The sequence below is a fragment of the Mixophyes fleayi genome, chromosome 1 (genome assembly GCF_038048845.1).
Source record: "Mixophyes fleayi isolate aMixFle1 chromosome 1, aMixFle1.hap1, whole genome shotgun sequence".
In the NCBI taxonomy this organism is placed as follows: Eukaryota; Metazoa; Chordata; class Amphibia; order Anura; family Limnodynastidae; genus Mixophyes; species Mixophyes fleayi.
The window spans coordinates 162,566,149-162,591,204 of NC_134402.1; the positions used below are offsets into that span (position 1 = coordinate 162,566,149).

General features: G+C 41.6%; 1 protein-coding gene across 3 annotated transcripts in view; it reads right to left on the reverse strand.

The window, feature by feature from the left end:
* The window catches only part of YTHDC1 (YTH N6-methyladenosine RNA binding protein C1), a 40,988-nt gene extending 28,307 nt beyond the window's left edge, over window positions 1-12,681 (reverse strand). For 2 of the 3 annotated variants that reach the window (XM_075202896.1, XM_075202887.1), the window contains exons 1-4: window positions 12,355-12,680; window positions 8,497-8,598; window positions 5,013-5,335; window positions 4,459-4,807 (exon numbers count right to left, since the gene is read on the reverse strand). In XM_075202896.1, the coding sequence (XP_075058997.1) occupies window positions 4,459-4,807; window positions 5,013-5,335; window positions 8,497-8,598; window positions 12,355-12,385 (805 nt within the window). In that variant the 5' untranslated portion in view covers window positions 12,386-12,680. Of the gene's footprint in view, window positions 1-4,458; window positions 4,808-5,012; window positions 5,336-8,496; window positions 8,599-12,354 lie in introns of all 3 variants that reach the window. The other variant, XM_075202879.1, reaches the window with a different exon arrangement.
* Between the last annotated feature and the right edge of the window lie 12,375 nt (window positions 12,682-25,056).

Below are 25,056 nucleotides of genomic sequence, written 5' to 3' on the forward strand. Positions count from 1 at the left end.
TTTTAAGCAGTTACTTTGAAACAGTGCACAAATCCAGGAGCCAGGGAAACACAGCATTTTATCAGCTCATATTTTTAGTTTAATTTCGTATTTAAATATTTTTAGATAAAATACTTTTCAGGAAATTAAAGCTAGAGCCTACATCTATCAGAATACCAATTTCAAAAGCATTTTCACCATCTCTGCTCTGAAGCACTGGGAGCAACAGCATGAAAACTACTAGCTTCGAATCTTGGACAAATTGGAGACGAAGAGTCAGCCATCTGAAGGCCACACTAAAGTGTCTATGACAGGGGTGGGGTTTATTTTATTTTTTTTAAATGGAAGGCAAGATCTAATTTCCAAAAGATATTCGGTTACATGTTGCACTGCAGGGTGCTTTTACACACTAAATTAAACTTAGAGCAAGAGAATAAGTTTCCAAATTTTCAAATTTACTATTGAGACAAAAAGAAAAATGTTAAAAAGATTTTTAATAAACACTAAAACTGTGTGTTCCAATCTGCTTTGAGCTAGGAATTTAATGTTTGGTGCCAACGTTTATGCCTTCAGTCTCAGTTGGCCTGTTAGTTGAAAGTAAGTTTTGATACCCCACCAACCCCCGTGTGTAAGCATAGACTCGCATTAATACGTTATTCCAAAGCAAGCGTAAATGCAGAGGATATTAGTGTAATCTAGGATATTGCATAGCATTCCTTCATATTTGTACTGGATCTACTTTATTATTAAAAAGTCACTGACTTTGTATTGTTGGCCTCCGAACATTTGATCAGTTCCATCTTTAAGTTCTCAAGTGCATGTGAGACATTCACTAGATGTGGCTGAAAAGCCAACATTAGCTTGAAATCATGCCTTCCAAAATATTTAAATCTTTCATTGTACTTCTGAATGAATGAACAAAAACAGCCACGCATTTGTTTATATCCTTATTTTGCATATAATGTATATTCTGTTCCTTTAAAACGTTTTACAACTTAGGAAAATGTACGGAAGAAATGACAAGCACATGCTTTAAAAAAATAAAAAATAAAAAAAATGCTTTTCTGGAACAACTAAATTATCTTCCACATTTAATGTATGGATGTTGTCTTGTAAAGAAATATTCAGTTCATTCTGTTTTGCCATTAACATAAGGAGACAGCGTGTGCTGTGTTTTTCTTCGAAAAAGCTTGAGGTCCAATTTCCTAAATCCAATACTTGAGACAACCAGCATACCTTGAATGGCAAGTAAAAAATCAATACAATGACTTACTGAACCAGAAGAATGTCTTGAAAGTTACAAAGACGTAAAGCATTTGCTCTAATGTAGTTTGCAATACCAATAACTTTATAAAGCGTATCATTTAAAATTGTTGATGTGGTGCAAAGATTTTGCAGGTGAAAAATAGTGAGATGAACGTAATGAATCTTCTTCTGAATTTCTTCAGCAGAGCTGCCAATCCCCGGAGTGCTGTTTCCTCAGAGTGCCAACACAGTGCTCTGAAGAGGCAGTATCTGCACAGATTAGCCACCTGCTTGCAGGCCGCACTAGAAGCCAAAAGGCAGGTTTCCGACTGCTGGTCTAGGAAATGAGATTTAACACACCAAGCCAAACTGGAGTAGAATTACAGGGGTTTCTGTACTTAAATGAACAGTCACCACCGCCCCTGTCTAGAACCCAGTAATTGTTATTTTTCTTTAAATATACCCTGCATACATCACTCAACTATGGTAATTTTACAGGTCTACTGACCGATATAGTGATGTGTGATAAAATACAGCACATTATAGTGGAACCTAATATGATGCAACACAACAGTGCATCGGGAGAGTTTCATTGAATTGCAGGTAAGAATAGTCAATTCATTGTCTGTTAGTGCCAGTTTCTGGCTGGGTAAATAAAATACATATTATAAGTTATGTCTTCCTGCATCTGTGTGACAGGAGCCTCACATTATAGATTTATGCTATTACACTGTCTGCTCCTTCTACTATTGGACTCTGCTTGGCTCAACTCCCTACCTCACCTCATAACACGTCATGTCACATGTAGGCCTGCCTTACTAACACGAGTGGAGAGATCACTGCCTCATACATGTTCAGTACTAATATCCTACTCCAGTGAACAATCCAATAATATGACTGGATAGTCAACAGGATACACACTGATAAGCAGGATTATAATATTCCATATTTATAAGTATACTTTAAGAATACTGACCACTATAGCATTGCATATTGATTAAATAAAACATTACAAATATATAATGCAAAAGAAGGGTGGATGCTTAAATATATTCTTAACTTGCTAGTCATAGAAAACAAAGCACTGTGGGATTGCTGCTTTAAAAAGCAACTAATGTTCTAAGGAAAATAACAATCATCAAATAAAGGCGTCGTGCTGGTTTAAATAGTTGCTATGTGGGATATTTTAATTTTAGTTTAACAAACAGACCCTTTCAAAAAGCAGTATTAAATACTTTTCAGTTGTATATACACCATCCACTTCTTGCAGCTTATAAAAGTAATTTAAAAAAAAAACAAAACAAAAAACAGTATGTTATTTAGTAATGGAATTTAAAAATAAAAGTATACAATATGTCATGCAGGCAAAAAAAAAATAAAATGTTTCATTGCTTTGGCACAGCTGAGTGCACATGTATTTTTTCTGCAAAAGGCAACATCTTCTGAAATGAATGTACCACTTTTCAAAACGGCAGGTAGAGTAAAAGTCGTGTTAGACATGATATATGGAGAACTTAAGGAGATGCCATAACAAAAAAAAGATAACTCCTACAACATCATCTGTACAGATGTGGAGTTCCACTGACACTTCAGTATTCACTTAAGGAATAGCAGACAATGGTAATGAACTGATATTCAGTCTCCAGGCTCATGCTTTACACTGTCACTAAACGTAAGCCTGTATATCTTTGTAATTTAAGCAAGATGAATATTATCCCCTGCGCTATACAGTATTCCCAAAGCTTGGCATAAAAGAAAGCTAATGATATCAGACAGAAGAGAATTATAGCAATATTAGGTGCATTATGGAGAAGACTGGTGCCATGGATGATGGTTGCTATTTTTAAAAAAATTGCTTTGGTAGGGTCAATAGATGCTAATGAATGGATAGGATGAAATCTCAAATATTGGTTCAGCCCAAATCCACATGGCTGCATTCACTTTAGGCGACCACATGTAACATTAAACTGAAAGGAGGTAAATTAAGGAGAAAGATGTCCACCCATATGAAATGTTATATGGTAAACCACTACTCCTAATTTAACAAGACAGTGCTTTGATGTTTTATGCCTTAGCGTGCTCAATATACAATACCAATTTATCTTTTTAATTTATATGAATAGATGCCAATTAAAGGGATTTTACAGTGTTTTTATTTTATCTAATAAAATGTTTCAGTTCTTAAAAAAAAAAAAAAAAAAAAAAAAAATGTAATTCTAAAACATTTAGGATATGTGAACCACATTTTTTTTTTTTTTTTTTTTGTTTTAGCATAAAACCATCTCTCATACTGACCGTTCTCTAACAAAATGATCTAGAACATAAACCTTGTTTGCAAGTGAGAAATTAACTGGAATAGAAAGGTGCCTCCAAGGGGTGTTAACCAATGCAGCTAGTTACACAAACATATTTTGTCAGTTATGAGTTTTACCACTGGACTTTGCATACTTCAGATACAAACATTTGTTTTAACCACTTCAGAGGGTTTCTGACGTATTCACGACTAAACCAATTTTTAGGCTTGAGGTGCCCGTTTCACACAAAAAAAATCGTTTAGTTTACCAATGTGAGTTTCTTTGTGTTTTTCTAGAGAAAACATGGTAGCTTATTAGAATATCAATTTTAATATGGGTATACTGGCAAAAATAAGCAATTTAATATACCGCTGTTTGCAACTTTGGCACACCTGGTGCAAGCCAATTAAAGATATACTCAGCCAGCCGATACATGTTTAGCCTACATTTTTTTAAGGAGTGAAGCTGGTAATGAAAGCTTATTTTTGGCCAGCACTAAAAGATGAAGTGCAAAACTGCAATAAAACAGTCTATTAGATCCAGTTTATGTAGATCCGATAACACTAGGAGGCAGAAGACCCGATACAGGTCGCTACTAAACTGCCAGAAACTTCTTGTCAAGTCACTGGAAAGACATCACAGGATTTTTCTTCAAATGAGGAAGCAGCATATAGTTTACACTCTGGTACACTCAGTTTAGGGGGGATGCAGAGAGAACCCTTTCAGAGTCAGCATTCTTAGAGTGCCAACACATTTTCTGCCTGACATTTTACACCTTTGTCTTCTCAGATTTAAAGGGAAGTCACTCCAGTTTTAAAATGGTGGGTAACTGGCAAATAAATAAAAAACATACACCAGAAAAACACTGATGCTAAACAAGACCCACACATCCCCTCCAGAACAAGAACAGTTAAAATAAAAAAAGTATTACTAAAGTTACCTGAAATATCAGAACCGGAACCTGAACGAATGGAGTCACCATCTGAGAATGAGCCAGAGTCAGAATCCGAGTCACTGGCCTCACTGCGAGTATCATAATCATTCCCCTCTCGCTGGGCTCGTTCATGCTCTTCTTGGTCATATTCTTCCTCTTCCTCACCCTCCTCCTCTTCAGCTTCTTCTCCCTCATCATCATCTTCTTCCTCCATCCCTTCTTCATTCTCACTGTTTCCTTGATCATCAGAGGAGTCGCTGCTGCCACTTTCCCTATCTGATCCATAATTTTCAGAGTTGCCATCAGAGGAGCGACTTGATCTGCTTGGCCGTCTGCTTGAGTCATGCCTGATTTTCTAGTAGAAAAATACGGTAGAAAATACATTAAGCCTAAAAATCACTTATAGAACAAAAGGTGTTTTAGAGGTTTATTGCACAATTATAAAGGACACCTTTGTAGACCTAAATGGGACTTTAAAAAAAATGACAAGCACATGTAGGTGTTTTTTTTATTTTATTCACTAGTTACAAACATTTGGCTATTGCCTTTTTTATTGTTACCTCAGATGCCACATCTGGAGTGTTGGATTTAGGTCTCCTCTCAGATTCTCTTTTCCTCATACTCATTTTATCCTGTGGGCCTTTAAACCCATCCCGGGCTGTGTTGGCTGAGTGATGAATTCTTCTATCGCCATCTGGCCTTCTGTTTCTGTCATGTCTGGGGAAGTCATCACTCTTGTATTCTGAAACCGGCTTTCCTTTGGTGCCAACAACCCTCTTTGTACCGCCAGACAGCCTTTGAGGTGGCGGTCTTGTTATATGGGAGGACTGTTTTTGTCTCTTTGTTTCAGGCATTTCAATTCTATCACTTTTCCTTTTGGACCCTTTAAGTACAAAAAAAAAAAAAAAATTGAAAATTTCCACTTATGCTAATTGAATAGTACATGAAACAGTACATTAAGGATGAAGTCCATTAAATACAATATAAAGATATGTATCTAATGTTGGTAAATATCTGTACAAGCAGTGAGTTCTGCTGCCATCACTTCATTGTCAATAGGAAAAAAAAAATGTGTATTATAAGTAATGTTTCCAGTGTTCAATATTTCAGGGCAAATTTGTTTAGTATTACCGATTTTGTTTTCTTATATGCAATAAAAAAAAATAAAAAAATTATATATATATTTTCGTTCACAATGTTAAAGTGTTACACTACGACCTAGTATATACATTTTACTAACATGGTGATCCCCTAGCAGGAGCCCAAGAGACAGCTCCATGCAGCGGGTTTCCCAGGCTCTCTGATTCTTCTCACAGCCCTGGCTGAAAATTAGGGCTGTGTGAAGCTGGAGTGCTGTTGTGAGCAGAAAGATCAATCAAGACCCACAATCAAAATATTGAGGCTGCTGATTGGTCCTCCTAATTACATGTCTCTGCCAAAGTAAAATGGTGAATGAAATGGATTTTCTAGTTCTCTAATGCAACAGCCCCTGGAGCTCCGAATTGTGGAATCAACATGTTAGTAAAACATATATGTTAGGTGCTAGTGCAGCTTTAATTAATGAATAAACCATATGGGAAAGAAAAACAAAAAAAAAATCTGCAAAATTCCATTTTTATTTTTAACAGGGGTTCTCCTGTAATTTTGTTACCTGACAAATGAATTGTTTATTCCAACCAGCCACATATATTTATATTTTTTCCACTTGCGGTCAGCTGTGATGAACAACTGGATGTGCTGCTCTTATAACAGAGCAGTGCACATGGTTTTGATGTTAGAGTGGCAACAGTGGGAGTTACTAAAATGCCAATAGCGCATGAAGCTCCCAAAATGCTCCAGGAGTACACAGACCGCATTTGGGATTTTGGTTTTAACTGTAAACATCAGGGAAGACTTACGTAGTTTTGTTGAAAGGAGGGGGGGTGAAACAAACCCAAAAAAAAAAAAAACAGGTTCAGCAGCTAAAAGAATTGTAAGGATATATGTATGGTCTCAATCCCTGAAAAGGAAATTTTCACAGTAAAAACAATGCCAAATTAGGATGTCATCATCTACCTTCAAAGAAAAGCCTAGAAGTTAGTGTTATATCAATTCTATTGAAGTGCTAGAGCCAAGAGATCAGCATGGAAGTAAGAGTAATTCTCCAGCTACCATTTGCTTTGCTCATGACATCTACGGAATTGCAATGGAGTTTCTAAAAGGCATGAGGAGTAAAAGGCTATAGGTTTTACTAAATTTAATTTATAACCATATTGAGTTATTAAGAACCAGAGTATGAAAGAAAAAAAAACGTGATTTAGAAAAAAAAATATTTGAGATTAGTTTGATTTAAATCAGATTTTTTGGATTATTTTTTTTAAGGAAATGATTAAGTAAACAAATCAACCAAGTGACATCAATACTACAAAGTTCTTTTAAAATACTGTATCTTTAATATATTCAATTTAAATGACTTGGCAGTCTCACAAATCATGGCATGGCACAGCAAACTACACACAAATCCCACCACCAACTGCAAAAGGAAAGAAACAGCAATGGTGTTAAAAGTTATAATAATTGGCAATTGCCTTGCCCGATTTGTAAATCTGAATGAGCCTACACATTAGGTTTACTGAAGTCCTTAAAAAGAAATAAGTTTTGCACTTTGACAGTACCCAAGCGGTTTCTCAGTTTTGACTGCACCAACCCAAATGTGGAAAAATATTCTTTCTACTGAAGCTGATGATGCTGCAGCTATTAGCAATTGCTCTACTGCTACATAATATTTCCATTACCAGCTACAGTTTCTGAACCAATGTGCATTTTCCACCAGTCTATTGGTGCCAGTGTTGACACAACATCGTGGTCAAACAAAAAGGTCATTAAACAAGGTTGCTTTTACAGTGATAAGTTACTTCTTTCAACTGTCCTCGCTCTCTGAACTTGTGTGGTGTTCTCTCTGGATTCTGGAATTATCGATTTCTTTTCTGGACTTGTCTGTTCCCTGTGCTTTTTTGTATCACATGAGTCATAATTAAATTAGGTCAGCAAGCAATAGCCATAGATACAGATCTTTTATTATTAGAGCAGCTAACGAAAGGTCAAAGGACTATGCTCCATATTGCACAGTATGCCAATTACCATTAAAAGCTTGTTAAAACCCTGGATTTTTTTTAATGGTGGTTTTAATCAATGATTTATTTTTTTTAAATTATGTGATTAAAATTAAGTTGATTTAAATCGGCACACCCTGTTATGAACATGTGTGGTTTAACAAAATGCGTGATCAAGTAAAGCAATTCTACAACTACTTAAATTCCGCTATATAGGAATTTAAGATATTTTTAAGGCATTGGCACTTTAGTAGAAATTATATGGCACCGTCTTCTAGTAAATTTAGTTAAAACAAAACAATGGAAACCCAAACTATGGCGTTTGCATAAAATATATTTTTTAAAATATGAAAACATATTCTGCATCTTTCAACTGCTTAGTGCTTTTCCAGCTGTCGCACAAAAGTTATTAAGCTCTGAAGATGATGCATGAACTCGTATCTTAGTGTAGTTGCTCCCATGTGACAGGTAAAGATCACCTCCTTCACTTAAACCTGTCATATATAGATCAATTGAGTACGTTAAACATTTGCTCTTTTCCACCCCAATTACATTAAATTATTGGGTTTTTTTGTTTTGTTTTTTTAAAATAAAATATGTAACTTGACCCACTAACCGAATACTGCCTGCCCACCTTTGGCTAAGCAATATAAAAACATGTCACTGCTTCATTTGCATCAAGGCAACAATTTAAAAGGGAAATTCACGTTACCAAACATGCCAATTTCTCCCTAACCAGCCACGATAGCGTTCAGCTCTATATAGCTATATCTCTCTCTATCTATATGGCATGGACAGTTTTCTTCTTGTTCTTCAAGAAATTAAATCACTGCGCAACTACATCTTCTCCACTTTTAAAGAGCATTCAATTTTCATCCGCTTCATATGAAATAATAATACAAATGCACTGTCAAATATGTTGCATCAAAGATAATGTTAATAAAGTGCTTACCTTTTTTGTCATTCACATCCTGCTCACTTTCAGGATTATATAATTCATCATCCTGGTCTGGGGCTTCAGTTAAAATATCATCCAAAACATTTACTTCACCATCTGTTGGGGGAGGGATAAAACAAATTCAAATAAGGATGTAGACAAAGATAATCAGCGACCAAACTTGTACCAAAAACAATCAAAGCGTTTCCATTGAATAAATGCTTAAAAAGGGGTCTTCCATTACACACTCCTTTGCAATACTGATATCTTAAATAGTGCTTCGGTGGGGGTCCCATTCTGGACCCCTGCCGTTATCATGGGGACATGGCAGACAAGTCTGGTATGGCAATACAAAAATGTTAAACCTGAAGGTGTGTATTCAATGTAGCAATAGGAACGGAACGTTCAAAAGATATCTTCAATAGGCGTCATGGTTAAATATAGTCAGGTGCAGCATTCGCTATAAGCGGCTGGACAAATCCTGGCCTCCATAATGTCCTGGCTATTGGATCACATTCCTTTTGTCCTCCCTTCCCCTTCTGGAGATGGTTTTAACATCATCCACTTCAAAACGCAGTATTATGGCGATTATGAACGTTCTTTAGAATTAAACGTCTGAGGAATTTGTTTTAAACAGACACTGCAGTGTTGAATCAGCATACTTCACCTGCATAAAAAAATCCCTTGCTGATCAATTACATTTTTTATTTTGAAAGAGAAACCACCTACTTCCAAATCCATATATAACATAGCTACTAAAATTCATAGATACCGTATGTTAGAGAACAACAAAAATGTCAATATAAGGCACCAACTGTATTAGACAAGTAGTAATGGCAATTTAACTGTTTCCTATATGACACAAAGGGACCTCCACAAATATGGTAAAGAATCTTCAACTCATTACAGCAAGAGCTGTAAAAAGGACAGAAAAGCCACGTGAGAAATAAAAAAAAAATAATCACAGGGCTAGGGGACAGAGCACCTTAGTTAAAACTTGACTAAGCGGTAGTGCAGTTTTAAATGGGGATATACAGAGCATGGGCTTATTCTCTGATTTTGTTTCAAAATATTGCCTTTTTGTCATAGCAGCTGTCCATCAAGCCTATTAAAGGCACATTTGGGTGTGGCTCACAAGCAAGCCATTGCTAGATGTAAACCCCTAATACTTGGGAGGTGAGTGCATCTGATTTTAACTGCATTTTAATGGTGTTTAAAGCATATAGGTCAGTGTAGGACTTGCATATAATGAGGTGCCCTTGACACTGTGATGCAGGCTTAAATGTTTTGATCAAAAAAGGGACTAATACCTCATATTTTCATCTTGCTAGATACAGTCACGGCCAAAAGATTTGAGAATGACATATTTTTCACAAGGTCTGCTGCCTCAGTTTTTATGATGGCATTTTGAATATACTCCAGAATGTCATTAAGAGTAATCACAATTCATTTCTAAGTCCCTCTTTGCCATGACAATGAACAACATTTCCACTGCATTTCAGCCCTGCCACAAAAGGACCAGCTGACATCAGGTCAGTGATTCTCCCGTTAACAAAGGCGAGAGTGTTGATGAGGACAAGGCTGGAGATCACTCTGTCATGCTGATTGAGTTAGAACAACAGACTGGAAGCTTTAAAAGGAGGGTTTGTGCTTGGAATCATTGTTCTTCTGTTAACCATGGTTATCTGCAAGGAAACATGTGCAGTCATCATTGCTTTGCACAAAAAGGGCTTCACAGGCAATGATATTGCTGCTAGTAAGTCAAACATTTATCGGATCATCAAGAACTTCAAGGAGAGAGGTTCAATAGTTGTGAAGGAGGCTTCAGGGCACCAAGAATGTCCAGCAAGAGCCAGGACCATCTCCTAAAGTTGATTTAGCTGTGGGATCGGGGCACCACCAGTGCAGAACTTGCTCAGGAATGGCAGCAGGCAGGTGTGAGTGCAGCTGCATGCACAGCGAGGCAAAAATTTTTGGAGGATGGCCTGGTGCCAAGAAGGCCAGCAAAGAAACCACTTCTCTCCAGGAAAAACATCAGGGTCAGACTGATATTCTGCAAAAGGTACAGGGATTGGACTACTAAAGTCTGGGGTAAAGTCATTTTCTCTGATGAATCCCCCCTTTCAGACTGTTTGAGGCATCTGGAAAAACACTTGTCTAGAGAATGAAAGGTGAGCGCTACCATCAGTCCTGTGTCATGCCAACAGTAAAGCAGCCTGAGAACATTCATGTGTGGGGTTGCTTCTCAGCCAAAGGAGTCGGCTCACTCAAAATTTTGCCTAAGAACACAGCCATGAAAAAAGAATGGTACCAAAACATCCTCCAAGAGCAACTTCTCCCAACCATCCAAGAACAATTTGGTGACGAACAATACCTTTTCCAGCATGATGGAGCATCTTGCCATAAGGCAAAAGTGATAACTAAGTGGCTCAAGGATCAAAACATCAAAATGTTGGGTCCATGGCCAGGAAACCCCCAAACCTTAATCCCATTTAGAATTTGTGGTCAATCCTCAAGAAGTGGGTGGACAAACAAAAACACACACATTCTGACAAACTTCAAGCATTGAGTAAGCAAGAATGGGCGGTCGTCAATCAGTATGTGGCCAAGAAGTTGATTGATAGCATGCCAGGGCGAGTTGCAGATGTCTTCAAAAAGAAGGATCAACACTGCAAATATTGCCTTTGCATAAACTTAATGTAATTGTCAATAAAAGCCTTTGACACTTATGAAATGCTTGTAATTTTACTTCAGTATACCATAGCAACATCTGGCAAAAAGGTCTAAACACACTGAAGCAGCAAACTTTCTGAAAATCTATACTAGTCATTGCCCCCCACCCCGCTGGCAAAGTTTACTGGGGAGAACAATGAGGACCCAAGTAATTGCTGGAGTGCATTCACCCTAATTACTTGGTATGTCAGACATTTGTTGTGTGTCAAAGTGACAGGTTTCCTACTATTTAAGCCCAGGAATCATGCTCTTAATACACCAAAGTGCTAAGAACCACAAAAAGAGCACTGCCCCCCATCTCTTTTTCCACAAGACCCAATGTGTCCAGAAGGGGGACACCAGTGCAGAAGGGGAAAGGGGGGTGTCTTGTAACTTACCCTCACTCTGTGGGATGAAGGCCATGAGGTATGACAGCATCCATCAATTGTGTGTGTGTAATGCAAAAACAATAAATTGGTGCAGTTATATACAGCCAGAATTAGGACCGATTTTCCTCCCCAGCCTGAAAACCCTGGGCAAAAGAATGTACATACACACCAAAAAAAAAAAAAAAAAGATAAATGAAGGGGACAGGGGTGCTCTAATATAAGTGGGATCACCACTCTCCTGTTTGTTTTGGGCACCTCTGGGTCGTTTGTCCACGTGCACAAAGGGAAGTGAACTATCCTGCTGGCCACCATCTGGTCAGAAAACCTAAAGCTGCCTGTTCATGCTCACAATGGGTTCCAGGACCTACGGACACAATACTACCCTTGATCTTAGCCACAAGGCATAGAAGCAAAAGAGACCTGCATTACCCAAACTATAGTCGCGATTACTGCATCAAATCACGGTAGGCAGAATATTGAAGTGTTACCAGATCTGAGCATTGCTATATTTAGTGTGCAATTTACACATAAAACAGATGAACCTGTTTACATGGGTTGTATGTTGTGAAGTGGGGCACCTAGAATAAACCACAAAGGACTGCGCACCAGGAAGCAGAACATAAACAAAGCCAGTGATGAAATACTAAATTATACCAGCTCTACACGCCCCATATACTTGTGTATAACACTATAAATACAGGCATTACAACACTGGTCACATCCATGAATAATAACTGCACGCCAATGTATGCATACAAGGTATGACGCTCACCTTTGCTTTGTTCTCCTCTCTCAGCCTCCATCCTTCTACTGGATCTCCTCCGCCGCCGCCGCCTGCCCCGGTGGTGGGCCTCTTTGGTGTCCTGGCCGCTGGCGGATGTCACGGTGTCCCCCCCGCCCCGCCGGGCGTCCCGCTCTCCTGCCGTGGCGAAGCAGATCCCGTGGGGGAGCGACCTGTCCCAGGACCCGGGGGCGTGAGACAACGGTCACGTAGCCCTGAGGATGTCCAGTGTGGCTACAAGTGCAAGTGACCACTGCTGGGCAACGCTTCCTTTCTTCCCCTCGCCCTGAGATACACACAAAATGGCTGTTCCCAGCTTTACCCTCCTGCGACAACAACACCTCCTCCCAGCATGCACTGCTATCCCTTCGTCACATGTGACATCAACTTGCTCCACCTTCTAGTGTCTGATAAACACATAGGGGAAAGTAATACACTGCTCTATGTATATACAAAACATATAGTACACAGACTGCAGGACCTTATTCTTACATGATGCGTCTGCCCTGCTAATGTAAATATATATGTGTATATATATATGTGTGTATATATTAATATGTGTATATGTAGATCTATATATACGTATATATATACAGACATATATATATATATATATATATATGTGCGTGTGTATGTATATATATGTATATATATATAGATAGATATATATATAGATAGATATATATGCATTGTGTGTGCGCGTTTATATATATATATATATATATATATATATATATATATATATTTCAGCTGCCTTATGTATAACTGTTCCACACTGCTCATAGGTTGCAAGCTCATTTCGGCAGTGCCATCTTTACATCCTGGGTCATGTTTTTGGTCGTGATTTGTAGCATTTTTCTCTCAATGTACAGTGCTGCATAATATGTCTGCACTTCATAGAGTAAAATAATAATGTACTTTTTTAAAAAACAAAAAAAAATTAAATGTGCTCTCTCCTGACCTGCATCCTCTTGGTAGGTAAGCCATATACAAATTTTTGCAAGGTAAGATGTGGGTACATTGATTTGATGAAAGATTAAATCACAGTGACTTCTGAGGAAGTGAAAAATGTACTCAATGGCATATAGTTTGTAAAATTCATAATATGGCTGCAATCCTTATTTTTTAAACATGTATTTTATTACATAGTAAAACAATTCATAAATCAGAATAATTTAATAACAATATGTTATGACAATTGAATTGTAATATACTGTGGGACTTCAGAAAAAGTCAATATGGAATATAAGTGTATGCGAAGGGATGGGTTTATTTGTGTACCATACTTTATGGGTGATTTGCTAGTTTTTAGCAACTAGATATCACTGACGCTACTCTCTTACTGGTGCCCTTGGGTCAAACAAGCCAATGTGGCGTCAGTGGTAGTACTGTAATTGCCTCCAGCACCAGGCTCCTTTATACGTCTTAATTAATGTGTATCGGCTGCAGCAACTCTTTGCTAGCTGAATCAGTCCTGAATTCTTACTATGGTCAGGACCGTTGGCTAGCTGGTAGAGCACTGACGCAGGTTGCAAGGCTCAATGTGGAACAATTGAAGGATAAAGTGTGCTCTTTAATATGATGACAGGTCCTAGGTATCCAATAGACTAACTAGGCTGCTTTTTTTGAGGGGTGTGGGGTGCACAAGATTTTTTGGGGTGGAACATTTTGACAGGGGTAGGTATAAACTGACATTCATTTTAAAATATAAGAGAATAGTTGTACTCCAAAGTAAAAATGTGAAAGAAAAATGTAGTAATGTTTGGTAACGCTGGTAAACGCATGATAAATGCTGAAGACAAAGAGTCATCCTCAGGCTCTTGAGGAAAAACAAGTAGGAGAGACAAGGCAACAGGCACAGGTACAGGGGCTGTGGATCTGAGAGACAGAGAGATAGAGATTGCAGGAGAACAGAGCTGAGAGGGAAAGATAATGGAGATTCAGAGACAGGGAGAGGGAGGAGATAAGGAAAGTGCTTGTACTGAATGCAGGTGTTAGAACCAGCACTTACCATTTGGGACATAGTGGCACCCCACTTCAGCAGATGGAGGACAAGAATCTCAGCTGGAGAAAGGGTGGAGTGATTTCAGATGAGTATCACTGGTTATTTCACTGCATTCATGAGTTGCGGACTGAGATATTGCAAGTAGAGATGCTTGGGCTTGGTTCTCCGAGAACCGAGCCCAACCGAAATACACCGATCCGAGTACCAAGCTGAGCCGGCTCGTTCCTTTCGGGCGCCCTCGAAAGTGAAAACGAGACAAAATGTCATTATTGCCTTGTCAGATCTCGCCAGTTTTGGATTCTATAACACTGCCCTCCACGGCAATCTGGCGTCATTTCACAGAGAGACGCAGAAGGGGAAGTGTGGTTCTTGGCAGCCTCTAGTGCAGTTGGGCAGCGTCATATCTAATACAGAAAGAGAAGGGTTGGTAGCTTTCTTAAAAGTCTCCAGTGACAGAGTTATAGTTCACACAGAACAGGAGAGGTCCATTGCTCCATTGCTAATTGTCATTGCTGAAATTGAAATAATAGGGCTGTCAGTGTTCTTCAAAATCTGTAGTCACATTGTACTGTATTATATAGCTAATACACAAACAGGAGAGGTCCATTGTCTATCCACGAGTGCTATGTGTAAGCCTGACCTTTCTGATAGTGTACCCATAAAGAAGGCCCCTTTCTGCATTTTTGCAGATGTGTGCATGAGCAGCCCAAATGTAGCCGGTGATACACAAATTGAGGATGCCACTTTGGAATTCCAACAGGATGAGGGGGATATTCGTATTGCTGATGAGGATGTTTTAAACTGCCTGCTATTTTTTTATTGTTTGTTAATAGTATGCTAGTGATTGTTTTTATTAGAATAAATTAGAGATGCTCGAGCCCATCCAAACTTCGCCAATCCGAGTACCAAGTCGAGCCAGCTCAGTACTTTTGCGCACCCTCTGAAGTGGGACGAGGCAAAACGTCTTTGCTGCATTGTTGGATCTCACAAATTTTGGATTCTATAAGTACCGCCATTTCCAAGAGAGTCACAGAAGGGGTAGCACGGTTCTTGGCAGTCTCTAGTGCAGTTAGACAGCATCATATCTAAAACAGAAAGAGGAGGGGTGGCAGTTTTCTTAAAAGTTTCCAGCAACATTCTACTGAGTTATAGCTCACACAGAAAAGGAGAGGTCCATTGCACCATTGCTAATTGTCATTGCTAAAATAGAAATAATAGGGCTGTCAGTGTTCTTCAAAATCTGTAGTCACATTGTACTGTATTATCAAAATGGATTCAAAGCAGTACACAGAAGAGCACCAATCAGCTGCTGATTTTTTTATTTAGAAAAACTTGCAACAAAATACATATCTCAACAATCTTACAATAACGAAACCCCTATCATATCCCAATAAAAGAGTCCATGCTCATAATAAATAAAGTCCATAAAAATAGAAAAGTCCATAGGCCTTCATGGCTAACGTAAACTGGTTATATGCACCATAATAAATCTCAACTTTAATGTTAAAACAAACTTTAACTGTACCAAAAGTAAAAACAAGCATAGTGGAACTAAATAGGATGACTAGACATATGCAAGCACTTACTAAAAAAAAGTAACCAATCAAAATGTACTGGGAGGTGAAGAAATAGAAAGCCAACAGATGGAGAGGCCCCAGATTTCCACCACCCACTAAGGGGGTTTCAAGCCACGCCAAAGCCTGGCCCAGCTCGCAGCATCAATCCGTTGCCTCTCCATATCCCTTATCTTCCAAACTTGTCACTAAACACTGTGCATTCCACGTGTAATACCTAACCACTAATGTAACTAAAAACAGAGTGACCAAATCAAAAGCCCTAAACCTCTTGAGCGCCTCGTAAACCCACTCAGGGTAACTAAGCCCCGAAAGACTAGGCGTGCCCAAGACACACGAGACCCTATCATAAACTTCTATGTTAAAAGGACAACTCAACAAGAAATGATCCATTGTCTCCTCCTCCCCTGGACACTCCTCCCGTGGGCAGCCATGATCATCGGCATTCCTTACCTTGAGGTTTCCTCTAACATAGAGTCTCCTGTGGAAGGAGAGCCAGGCAATGTCCCTGAGCTTCTGTGGTATCCTCCGATCAGTGATCAGAGCTATGCCATCTGAGCAGACACTGCCCGGGCAGTCCCTCAGTGACAGAGGCTCCCAGAAGTGAGACCGCAAGACTCTCCTCTCCAACTCCCTTCTAGAGGAGCTGTTGACCTCTCCCACCTCCAGTTGCCATTTCCTTGTCATCTTCAAACCCAGTTTCACGTAGGCCGGGAGGTAACCATGTGGAACTCGAAAGCTCTTTACCACTCCTCCCTCTACCCAGGAATTGAGGAATGGATGCACCCAGGCACAAAAACCCTCTACCCATCGAGGGGGAGTCTCCAAGATTAGACTGTGCAGATGTAATTTAAGAAAGGTAAGCATAAAGAAGAGCACTGGGTTTACCATACCCAGGCCCCCCCTCCCCCCTCGATCTGTAGGTCACGCTACGCTTAACAAGGTTCAGCCTGTTCCCCCAAAGCATCTGGAAGAACACTGCATTCACCCTGGCACATAAAGATTCTGGCAAAAGGCATACATAGCTGACATACAAAAAGACTGGAATCAGGTAAGTCTTGATCAAGTCCACCTTTTCCCTAAGAGACAAATGCCATCCTTTCCAACGTACCACTTTAGCGGAAGCTGCTCCCAGCCTAATCTCCCAATTTCGCTTGGCGTAATCACCAGGGCCAAATCAAATACCAAGAATTTTAATCTCCTTGTTCGCCTGGGGAAGACTGTCCGGAAGGTCAAAATGCCGACCCTCCTCCCCCATCCAGAAAGCTTCACACTTATCCTGATTGATTCTGGACCCTGAGGCCTCAGAATATGTACAGATATCAACCGCCATGTCTTTCGCTTCATTCACATCAGAAATCACGATTGTGACATCATCTGCGTAAGCCACCACTTTCAACGGCTTCCCCGGGCTCAGTTGCACCCCTCTCACTGTGTCGCCTTCCACACTCCTGATGAAGGGATTGATTGCAAACACGTACAAGAGGGGGCTCAGGGGACATCCCTGTCTGACTCCCGAAGTCACAGAGAAAGTGGGACCTACCCAACCATTCACAAGCGGGAAGCTTTCGGCTTGCCTGTAGATCACTCTAATCCAATTGACCACCTGCTCTGGGAGCCCATACCTGCCAAGTAGACACCAGAGGTACTCATGATTGTCCCGATCAAAAGCTTTCGACTGGTCCAGTGTCAGCAAATACTTTCCCCACTTCTCAGCACGACACCGCTCAACGGCCTCCTGGACACCAAGGACAGCACTAAAGGTGCTACGACCCTTCACGGTGCAATGCTGAGAAGGAGAAAGTATCGGGTCTGTAATCTGAATCAACCTGTTAAACAGCACTTTTGCCAGATTCTTGCGATCCACATTAAGAAGGGCGATGGGGCGCCAGTTCTCAATCTTGGATTGGTCCGATCCCTTGGACAATACTATAAGGGCAGATGTCCTCATGGAAGGAGGGAGTAAACCCTCGCCTAGGCACTCATTAAACACTTCCATAAGGCGAGGGGCCAAGATGTCGACAAAGGTCTTATAAAACTCGGATGTCAGGCCATCCGGTCTTTGGGACTTCTTCATAGACAGACTATCTATGGCAGCCTTGACCTCGTCTACCTTTATATCACCATCCAGGGTGTCAAGCACAGCATGCAAGTTATTCACACCAGGAGTTTCCTTCAGAAATTGCTCCATCTTCCCTCTGTCAAGTGATTTCTCAGAGAGGAGGCCAGAGTAGAAGGAGCCAATGATGCCAAGAATGCCCTCCCGAGACTTTTGAAAGGACATTTTTGGCTCATCACACAGCCCTCTCACCTCCTTAGCATTGATCGAGTTCCTACAGCTCTGGTAGGGGTCTGGCGAGTGGTATTTACCATAATCCCTCTCCAGAACTAAGGAAGCATACCGATCATACTGATACTCCTTCAACCGAGCCTTCACCCGGGAGATCTCCCCACCGTCTCCCTCTTCAGAGATCAGGAAAGCAAGTTTCTGCCTCAAAGCTGAGAAGGTATTTATTTTTACCAAGTTTATGTGACTTACGAGTCGGCGGAAGAAGCTCCGAGTTCGCTTCTTGCAAACCTCCCACCACTCTGACCTAGTCCAACCTGCCTCCAAAAGTGATTCCTGTGTTTCAAAGAAGTCCCTAAAGGACTGTCTAATCTCATTCTCCTTTAGGAGCTCAGGCGCCACAGGCCCCTGCCTTTCTGAGGGGTTTCTGAGGCGTTCAAGCTGACACACAGACAAACGTGATCGGAGAACTCCACAGGCCTCAGTGCCTAAGTCGCAGAGCCCTCCTTAACAAAAAACCTGTCTATCCTAGACCTGCCCCTACCTCTAAAAATGGTGAAACCCGTGAGGTCTGGGGAATGGCGAACATGCACATCCACCAGAGCTGCCTGTCTAACCATGCTAACTAGAAAAAGGGAATCGTAGCCCAGCGTAGAATTGGATCCTCCCCTGTCTTTGGGCCTAATAATGGTGTTGAAATCACCTCCAAAAACTACCTGCCGGGCTGTAAAAAGGTAAGACTTTATCTCTCTGAAAAGGCACTTCCTGTCCCACTTAGATTGCGGACTGGCATAGATGTTAATTAACCTGAGGTTGCACCCCTTCAGAGTGACATCCAGAATCATACATCTACCTACTTCAAGTTCTATAACCCGCTGAACGGTTACCATGCCGGTAAAAAGTACCGCCACCCCACCGTACGGCTCGGCCGCAAGTGACCAATAGGAGGGACCCCGCCTCCACTCACGCTTGGCTTTGTGGAGGTCCGACAGTCGACCTACCCTAGTCTCTTGAAAAAATCAACCTCAAGCGTGTCGAAAAAAATATAGGCCATGTAGCGAGCTCGTTCGGACATTATAGATGCCACATTAATGGTGACAAATCTAATAGGTTGGGGAGCCATCATTCTAGGTTATAGAAGTCGGCCCATTTAGTTCCACTTTACTTATTTTGGCTGTGTCCCACAGAGGAGACCAGCTCTTTCCTTGACTCCTTTGAAGGAGGCTTTGAAACCTGAGTCCTCCCTCCAATACTCTTTTTGAAGATGTCAACCATACCTGGCCCACCATCACACTGTTCCTTATCAGGGGGGATGGATTTAGTAATGACTACCTCTTTAGCAGAGGCCTTAAGGGGCTTAGGAACAGCAATTGTACCCAAGAAAATGCCTGAATGAGTATTAACCTCTGGAGTTTCTACATGGGTGGGTACTTCCTCTGGCATTATAGTGTTAAGAGTCAAGGGAACTAGAGCAACTCCAAGAACAGGATCCATCCTAGATGTCGAAGGGACCACTGAGTAATCTGGCTGCCTCTTCCCCCTACCCTTCCCATTGCCTCCTCCTACCACTAACCCAACCCCTACACCAACAGGGAGTTTCTCCACCTGTAACTGAGGGGGGTTCCTAGGTAATTTCTTCACCTTCTTCCTCTAACGTTTTGGCCTAAGTTTCAAATCACCTTCTATGTCCCTAGCCACCTCTCCCTCTTCCTCCTCTTCACTGGAAATAACCAGAAACCGATTTACAACCACAATGTCCCCTGATTTGCTGGACACCTGCTTTCTCCTTTTATTTTTGCCCACTAGGGTCCATTCCTCATTCTCCATCTCCATTTCGGACTCTGAGACGTGATCAGGAGCGGCATGTGCCTTATTCTGAGATCTGCCTCGCATAGCCTCCTCCCTCACACACTCCAGAGTACCCTCCATGCTTTGTTGCAAGACTATTCCCTCTTCAACCACAGGGCTCACTACTAAGGGGGTCACTGTGGGAACCACAACTGAAGAAACTTTATTATGCTCCGCCAGTGGGCATCTACTATATGGGTGGCCATCCTCACCACAAAGGTTGCATTTAATTGCAGTACAATCCCTTGCAGTGTGCCCTAGCCCCTGACACAGAGAACACTTCAATTCCGTACAATTATTGCTAATATGAGAAAAAGACCCACACCGGTGGCATAAACGAGGCTGCCCGGGGTAGAAACACTGGATCCTATCCCGACCTATGTAGACTGCAGATGGAAGATGCAGAGTACGCCCCTCACTCTGCCGCAGCAGTACAGTCGTGGACCAGGCCCCACCCCAGACATTGTGTTCTGGATCTGGCACCTTACTTAAGGGTGAAAGTAGGTCTGCGTAACGTTTAACCCAAAAGGACAGATCTGCCACTGACAAAGACTCGTTACGGACTAATATTGTAATCCTAACCTGCTCTTGTCTAGTAACTGCGTAAGCTCTATATTTTAGCCAGGGACTCTGCCCTTTAACAGAACCCCATATATTCCAGAATGCCTGAAGACCCACATAGGTGGAAAAGCTAATGTCATACTCAGGGGAGCCTACAGGGTGTATGCAAGCAAACAGATCACTAGCTACAAAGCCCAGTGTAAAAAATTGATTAAGAAAATCAGGCCTAGAGGGAGGGGGGGGTCTCTTTACTTATCCATTTTAATTGAACAACATTTCACCGTTTTGGTGGCACTCCTCCTAACACAGGCTGTGGAGTCATCACCCGCTTCCCTGTTAATACCCCAGCATATGACACAAGGGCTGGCCTACCCATAGCACCTAAAGTCCCAGGTTGAGGCTCTAAAGAAGTAACTGGAGGATCAGGGATCTCCCCACCCCCACCCCTAGGCCTAGCAGCAGCCACAGACATAGCAGGAGCCAAAACAGATTCAGCCACACTAATTGCAAATATCTTTTACACACTAAGCCCCACTGGGTAATTTTCCAATGCTAACAGGCCCAAAGACTGATTGCACAGACACAGTACCAGCATTAGGTGAACTAGCAAATGCAAGTTTCTCACCCCTTATCTCATTGTCCAAAGCACTTGGTGCCTCAGTCTCTGAACTCAGTTTATTTACATCTGTGGTAACGCTGGCTGCTGCAGACATTAGTTCTCCAAGATACTTACTCATTGCAAGGTCAATTTGAGCCTCCTCCTGCTGCACAACACAGTTAGCTGCTGACACAGATGCAACAGAGTCCATTACAGACTGCGCCATACTTCCGGTCGCAGCACTCGAACCAAAGCCGCCATCTTGGGTTTTGAATTTTACCACTGGACCACCAGGGAGAGGAGTGAACCCTGACTGAGGTACAACAGGGCCAACTACAGACCCTTCAGTGCTCTCAGCTGCCGCTGACAAACCACCATCTTGGACTTCAGGTGACTTTTTTACTTTAGACAATGTAAGGCCCACTACAGACCTTACTGCACTCACGACCACACTCTGCGATGTCACAATTTCTTCCAATGCCCTTATGAATGAATAAAGGGCATTTTTACCTTCCATATTTTCCATCTCTGCCACAGGGATATTAGCAGGCAGAGGGACTGATGCAGATTGTGAGGTTGTATTTACAGAGACAGGATTCACACATTTTACAGCTTCACATGCAGGACCCACAGTCAGCTGTATCATACCTTGGGACGGATCAGTACTAAAAGCATCAGCAGATGTTAATAGCTGACTACTCTCCCTCGGATTGCTAGCATGTTGCTTGTAATATGCCAATTTCTTATGCAACTCCTCCAGGTGAGAATCTTTATACTTTAGGTTATCCGCCAATTCATCAATAGCCCTCTGCATTTCCCCTTTGTCACGGGTAAACAACTTATTTTTCTTTAGCTTCTTTTTAGCAATTCTCTGTTGCAATCTAGCAACTGAGGTCGCTGCCCTTTGCACTTCTTCCTGCAGATCCTCTATTTCCACTCTGTCTCCCCAGGATAGATATTCTCTGGAGTCAGGCACTGACCGGGCATCCCCCAAGGCTTCAGCCTCCTGACCACCCTGACTGGATGAAACAGGCGCTTCCACCCCAGGATCCAGCCCACCCCCTGAACCACTTTCTCCCTCTAATGTGGTAAGTTGAAAACAGGGGGTTACCTTTGCTGCAGGTTTCTTTTCTTCCACAGGCTGCACCGAGCCAGGAGCTTTAACTTCAGCTTTATCCTGATTACAGTCTGTTTTGTCACCCGGAGATGTTGAAGCCGGGGCCTTTCCTGCATTTTCACCAGCAGTAGCACCACTTATACTGGGAAGCTGATTATCATGGATCCTGGTTGAATCTGGGCCTAGGCCCGGGCCAGGCCCGGTAGGCAGGGGACTCTCCTGGAATGCTGCCCCAGGAGGCTCCATCAAGGCTGGGTTAGGCAAAAAACTCTATCCTGCAGGCTTCTGGAAGTCAGAGCTGAAACAAACACCTCCTCTCTTCACAGCTGCTGGCACCAGTCATGATGATAATAATCCCTCTACGTTATCTGCTAAAGCCTATGTTAAAGTGCATAGTGTTGTTTTTTTTTTTTTAAACAAAGTATTTATTGACGGTCAAATAGAATACACATTGTAATACAAATACATGTTATATCGTACAGCATACAATGAATAACTTAAGTCAAGGTGAGGAGCTCTCACAATGAGGAGAGTACAGGTCAGATTCAATTAAACGATGTGAAAGAAAGACCGGTATTTTTTATGTTAAGCAATAGAATAAGAGAAGAGAGAAAAGAGGGTAAGAGAGAAAGAAAGAAAGAAGAAAAAAAAAATAGGTAGAGGAAAGAAGAGAGGAAGAGGAGAATTGGGGGGTGGCGTGGCAGAAATCACCCCAGAACTAGGTACAGAAAGTAGAGAAGGGAAAGGGTTGCATGACTAAGTAAAGGGGGAGCGGTATTGGTAATAAGACATCCATGGATCCCAAACTTTGTTAAAGGATTTGGCAGAGTTACGTATAATGCTAGTCATATATTCCATCCGATGAGTTTGCCAGATCCTGTTAGTAACAGCGATAAGTGAAGGGGGGGGGGGGGGTGACCTGCTTCCATTCAATGGCAATTTCACAAGTGGCCGCAAAAATAATGTGGCAAGCAAGTTTATTTTGGTGCCTATTAACGGTAGGAAATCCGAGGGGTAAAAGGAAAAATTTACGGTCAAGGGGTTTACGGTCAAGTTTGGAGCACCGTTTCTATCAAGGATTTAACATCACGCCAAAAGGGAATCAGTTTAGGGCAATCCCACCATATGTGTAGAAAAGAGCCTGCGCCAGAGCATAAACGCCAACATCTGTCGGAGGAATCAGATAGCATCTTTTGAAGACGTGTAGGTACATAATACCATCGGAATAGAAGTTTGTATACATTTTCTTTTATTCGAACACAAATTGAGCTAGAGGCGGCATTGTCCCGGATCTCTGACCATTCCTCATCATCAAGCGAAGAGCCCAGGTCATGCTTCCATGCTAACTCATGAGGATCACGAGGAGCAGTAGAGGGAAGGTTTAGTTCAGAGTAAATGGTAGATATAAGACCTGACGTTGATGCTCGGCACAGACATAATGTTTCGATAGTAGTGAGGGGACGAGAGGTTAGGCGAGGTTTGACTGTGGAGTGAAAATTACGGATTTGTAAGTAGTGATAACATTTCTGTGTGGGCAGACCAAACCTCGCTTGAATGTCTGCAAATAGGGGGAATAAGACATTGTGGGTTATATCATTTAGGAAACGTATCTCTCGGGAATGCCATGAAAAGAATGAGGGATGGTGTTAGCCTGGTGGGAAATCCGGATTATTTAAAAAGGGGGATTATTGGAGACGGATGTGAGGAGAGACAGTAAAGTCTGATTGACGAGTCCCACACAGCCAATGAGAGGGAGATTGTGGGGTGAGTCAAGACTTTTTTAGGACGACGAGCCCTTGGAGTCCACAGAATGGAGGCAGGTGTAAGCAATCCCAAATTCTCAGCTTCTAGGGTCACCCAAACTCTGGCATATGTGGGGCCGTTCCATAAGACACATTGGGCAAGTTGGGCTGAAAGGTAGTATTTTTTTTAAATTAGGTATTCCTAGACCACCACTCCGTGAGGACCTCTGTAGAACCCTAAGTCGTACACGAGGGCGTCTACCTGCCCAAATGAATTTAGATGACTCATATTGAAGGAATTTAAATACATAGGGGGGAATGCGAATGGGAAGGGTTTGAAAAAGGTATAATAGCCTAGGAAGGATGTTCATTTTAACAGAGTTAATACGGCCTATCCAGGAGATGAATTGCTGGGACCATGTGCTAAAGTCTTTTTTAATTTGGGATAAGGTGTGGGGAAAGTTGGCTTGAAAAAGATGGGAGAGATTTTTGGTCAGGAAGACGCCCAAGTATTTTATTTTTTGGCGATGCCAGGTGAAGGGGAATGTGAGATCTAAGATAGTCTTATCTGCTTTAGAAATATAAAAGTCTAATGTTTCGGTTTTGGCAGGATTAATCTTATAGCCCGAAAAATGCCCATAAGTTTCTAGTTCAGAGAGAAGAGGAGGGAGAGAAGTGGTGGGGTTCGACATGCTAATGAGGACATCATCTGCATATAAAGCAATTTTACTTTCCGTAGCTCCGATCTTGATGCCCGAGATGGATCGATTGCAGCGAATTCTGTCCGCTAGTGGTTCAATAATGAGTGAGAAAATCAATGGAGAGAGGGGGCATCCCTGACGAGTGCCGTTGGAGATTGTGAATAGCTTGGAGGTTACGCCATTAACCGATACAATGGCAGAAGGGTTTCGGTAGAGGGCGGAAATACCGGACATGATCCTACCAGAGAAGCCCATGGATC